The sequence below is a fragment of the Amphibalanus amphitrite genome, unplaced genomic scaffold (genome assembly GCF_019059575.1).
Source record: "Amphibalanus amphitrite isolate SeventyFive unplaced genomic scaffold, NRLGWU_Aamphi_draft 000183F_arrow, whole genome shotgun sequence".
Taxonomy (NCBI): domain Eukaryota; kingdom Metazoa; phylum Arthropoda; class Thecostraca; order Balanomorpha; family Balanidae; genus Amphibalanus; species Amphibalanus amphitrite.
Window position 1 is genome coordinate 746,762 of NW_024881678.1, and position 4,922 is coordinate 751,683.

Sequence of the window (4,922 nt, forward strand, 5' to 3'; positions counted from 1 at the left end):
CAACAATATACTACTAGTCGTTGGACAAAAGCTGAGCTCAGGTCGCCGTCAGGTCAGACCAGGTTTCGCCGGATTCATAAGCGTTCCTTGCACCCGAATATTATCGCCTCGGGAAGAGATATATGTATAATGTATATGTCGCGGATGTCACGGAAGAGACAAGCTGTCAAGTGTACGGATCACCTGTTCTGATAAACTTATGGGCTTATAAGCACATCGAACATATATGCTATGAACAGTGATATGATACTTTCATTGGATTTGTTCTGCTTTTCCAGGTTGTATGTAGTTTCTCGTGTGTAAAATCCCATTCACAGTAACTTGCATTCGCCACGAACGGACGAGTTCGGATATGCACTCCATGGTTTTTTTTAAATAGTAAGCATTTTGAACCAATTTAATTTTCACCCAACCAAGCGCTTGGTGTTGTCTTGAAATAGCTTCCAAGAAAACATTTAATTTCTTAAGCCGAAAGTCACACGAACCGGTTTGATCTGATGGCACACATGTTTGATTGGTATTTGGTGGGAACTGTAGAAAGTTGTCGTGGAACGCTCCACACCACATATGTAGGAAACTGTAACCGTTTATGTTGAAGTCTGAGCTGAGGCCGATGAACTTCAGCTCGGGGTCGCAAAAGATGTGCTTATAGTTTATTATAACGAAGCCTTGTTTGTTGAAAATTGTCTGGCCGTTGACTTCGATCGTAGATTCATGGTCGTGAAGAATGCAACCGCTTCATTACAATTGACGAGCTCATCGCAAGGCATTGGAGTGTGATGCATCATATTAATCTGATAAGTGCGGCTTGTTTCTGTTTTGGCCATTGCTGCTTTTACTTCTCAGACTTTATATTCTCTAACCCTCTAAGTAACGTTTGGACGAATGATAGGCAGCGCAGCTGTTATTCTGAAAACGGGATTGGGAATGGCCTTGCTCACGCAAATTTAGGTACTTTTAGCTTTGTTTTATCAGGAACCCTATCGGTGCGCTGAGAAAAATTGTCGACCTTGGTGTGGGAGGATAAGGCACAGCTGAGCCCATTCTGTTCGGGCGGGAGTTTTCCGGTGGGACAGGTCATCCACCCACTCAAAAGACACTCGGGAGGGGAGCGGTGCACTCTTCATGGATGTGAGGTGATCATGGAGGTGATCCCTTACCCGTTGTGTCGTAGTGTAACGTCAGACTGGTAAGGAAATTGTGGACAAAGTCGTTTGTAAAGATGTTATATGGGTTCCTATTGGTTCCTCTTTTGTTGAGTAGCAAATTATTGTTCATAACACACTCAAGCGCTACCTGACCTTTATATAAGGAGATGTCGGTACATGCGGTATGTGCCACAGCAGTCTCTGATGATTTCCGCTGGGTCTGGTCCTGCGAGGTGCCACCGACCAGGGCCATTCAGGGGGAAAGTAAGGAGAAACTGCGTGCCGGCCGGGGGCGGCATCTTTTCACTGTGTCCGTTCTGAGGGCGGCCGGCCAGCCAATCGGCGTCGGCGAGCCGGCTCATCAGGCGTCGCCCGCAGCCCAAATTACATCACCGATAGCGGTCCTCGGCGGAGGCAAGCTGAAATATCACCGATTCCCGGCCGGCGGGACAGTCGTTCAGAGCGAGGAACCGATCACAGACGCTTCAGTGAGTCCTCCTCCAGCTTCGGTGGTCCTGTGTGGCGCTTCGCAGCACACAAGTGACTTTTTCAGAATTTGTCTTGTGTCCTGGGCCCCGTTTCATGAAGCGAGTCCGTAACTTACGCCGGTTTTTGGTCTTGTATTGCAAGTGCATGTGAAGCGATGAAGATAGTTTGAATCGTTGAATTTATTTAGCTTGCAAGCAAGAACAGAAGGGAGAAGGGGAAATAAATTTATCGCTTCACATGCGCTTGCAATACAAGCCCAAAAACCGGCGTAAGTTACGGACTCGCTTTATGAAACGAGGCCCAGGTGTGGTGGTGAATTGTTCTTCACACCGAGTCAAGTACACGACAGCTCATAGATGGCTTGAATGCTGATTTAATTTTTCTTGGGGATTATTTTTAACAGTTCCAAGCCACGGCTTTCATAGCATTGCCTAACACGCTCTGATAAAATTATTTTTTCGTCTTTCAGGCCAGCAACCATGAAGGTGTTCCTCGCCGTGGCCGTGCTGGCCTGCAGTGGCCTTGTGATGGGTGACGGTGGTGGCCACGGCGGCCACGGAGGTGGTCACGGAGGCGGTCACGGGGGCGGCCACGGCTCCGGTGGTCACAGCTCTGGCGGCCACGGCAGCAGCCACGGCAGCAGCCACGGTCCGGCCACCAGCTCCTACTCTTCCATCGGCAGCAGCGGCCACTCTTCCGGCCACTCTTCGGGCCACTCCTCGGGCCACGCCACCCAGGCGGCTGCAGCCACTAGCTACGCGGCCCCGGCCAGCAGCCACCACGCCAGCGGCCAGGCCGGCAGCACTGGCTACTACTACTACTACTACCCGGTGGAGGAGCACAAGGGACAGGTCGAGGGGGTGAGTCCAGGGCACGGCCCAACACGTGACAGGTGCACGTGACCCGGTGGAAGAGCACGAGTCGTGTGCACGTGACTGGAGGGTGGAAGGCACAGCGTGCTCACGGCACGAACACACGTGGGAAATAGGGAGGAGGAGGGAAGCTGGACTAGATCTCATGTTAGCTGTTGCCTGCGTGTACCTGGGAAGTGGGAGCCGCACATTTTGTGAACGGCTTATCCGTTAAAAACGGAACGTCCTAACGTTCTTTTTTACGTTTCTTTTAACGCTGAACCAGCCGAAAAGTTTGTTTAGCGGTGTTTTTAAGTTAAGAACTGTTTAATTATGTGAATTAACATAGACATCTTAATACTCGATCGCTGAATTCACCGAAGATGTATTAGAAATTGTTTTGTCTAAGTTCTTCACCGTGTGGCGAATGTAAAGTTAACTATGCATTTGAGGAACAAGCCAATAGGACTACACTAAAATTTGATACTGAAACGGTCTTCGATAGATATTAGGAATAATATCGATCAGTACTAGTGATCGATTTTTCTTGAAACTACTGATCGACTCTGACCTGAAATTTTGGCCGTCCCAAAATTATATCACAGTTCCTGACCGGGGCCCGTCTTGTCGCATTCCCTGATCGGGGCCGTTACCGCCGTGTCAGTTTCCTTGACCTGAAATGAGTCATATTTCCCTGACCGGGGCCGTTAGCGAGTCGCATTCATGGTGACCGGGGACCTTACCGAATCACAGTCCTTGGGTTACCGTGGTAGCACATTCCCTGACCGGGGCCGTTACCAGTCACATTCCCCGACCCGGCCATTACCGGATCAGTTTCCCTGACCGGGGCCGTTACCAAGTCACATTCCCCGACCCGGCCATTACCGGATCAGTTTCCCTGACCGGGGCCGTTACCAAGTCACATTCTCTGACCGACCGTTGTCCTCCGCGCCGCAGGGCTCCGGCGGCCTGGATCTGGCCGGCCCCATTCTGATCGCTGTGCTCGTCGGTATCGGCATCATCCTCCTGGTGGCCGCCGCTGCCGCCATCGCCAACGACGACGACAACAACGCGCGTAAGCTGGCGACGAGCCTGCTGCCGGCGCAGCTGGACCAGCTGCTGCACCATGAGCAGCTCGGACAGGTGGCCGCCATGGCCATGCGCGCCATCAACAAGAGGTGGTAAAAGGTGAGTGTCGCAGGGTGGAGATTGGACGAGTGGGTGTGCTGAATGGGACATGGCCTCAGCGGTCACCTCGTTGAAACGATAGGGTTCAGTTAGACGGCTTCCTGTCTATCCATCTGCCTCTGACCGTCTCTGTCCGTCTTATCTATCCGTCTCTCTCTCTGTCTTTCTGTCAGCCTGTCTGTCCGTCTCTCCGTCTGTCTGTCCGTCCGCCTCTCTCTCTCTCTCTCTCTCTCTCTCTCTCTCTCTCTCTCTCTTTCTCTCGCCTCTACCAATTTGCGTACCCCGCGGCCCGGGTGACCCAATACGGCGAGGAGATGGGAGATGGCCGACATTCCGCGAGGTCGGGTGCCCGGGTCGGCCGGCCGGTGCCCGTTCGCCCCACTTGGAGCGGCGGCGCGCGGCGGCCGAGCGGCCTCCCCCTGAGGCCATACCGACCCCTGCGGCGTTCCGACGCTCCGCGCCCGGGCCGCCGGCGCGCCTGTAATCAACTGATTACGATGGGCTGATTATACGACCAACTGATTACTGTGAACTGGTGACGCGGGCGATTAGGTCATGAACTATGGAATATGGATGCCGGCTGTACAAAAATGAGGAAGAGGAGAAACACGTATGTGGGCCAGGTTTCTAAAAGGTGATTGATGATGACTGTGGAGGTGGTTTCACAACAACACCTACATCGCTAATGTCCTTTTTCCTTACTTTCAGATAGCAGCGAGAATGCGCTTTCTGGGGAAACACAAGACCAGAAGAGCGTCTCAGGTACAATAACCCTCAATGAGCAACAATCAGAAGATGGTGTGATACGCGTTTTCTACTACCTAACCAGGGATGAAATTTGTGTCATGAAGAAGAGTCACATTGCCATTGATGTCATAACTTCTTAGCTGGTATTGATAGTCAATGACGTCTGACACAGTGCGATTGCTGTGTTAAAGTCTTAACTTTGTTTGTTTTCTTCGTATTTGTCAATATTCTTCTTTTGCTGTATCAATGTCCTTGTTTTTGTTGTTTGTTTTTATGTTGTTTGTTAATTATTCGTTCGTTGTCAAAGGGCTCCTCGTTGTCTTTTGTCTGTTGCTCGTATTGTTTGTGAATTTGTGTTTGTTTTGTCCCGCTGTCTGTGCCGTCACGCTGTAGGTTATGTGTCGTTACATGTTGTGTCGTATTTTTGAAGGTGGCCCTGTCCCTGGTTTGTCCATGTTAAATGTTTCGTCATCGTCGTCTCTACTTGTGGTCCATTGAC

At 51.0% G+C, this 4,922-nt stretch overlaps 1 protein-coding gene across 1 annotated transcript; it reads left to right on the forward strand.

Annotated features, from left to right (window-relative positions):
* The first annotated feature begins 580 nt into the window (after positions 1–580).
* On the forward strand, positions 581–4,922 carry LOC122384197 (zinc transporter 7-like). The gene is made up of 4 exons (XM_043371304.1): positions 581–1,636; positions 2,107–2,497; positions 3,446–3,676; positions 4,385–4,922. Exons 2-3 carry the CDS (start codon positions 2,117–2,119, stop codon positions 3,671–3,673), a joined length of 609 nt encoding a protein of 202 aa, XP_043227239.1. The 5' UTR covers positions 581–1,636; positions 2,107–2,116; the 3' UTR covers positions 3,674–3,676; positions 4,385–4,922.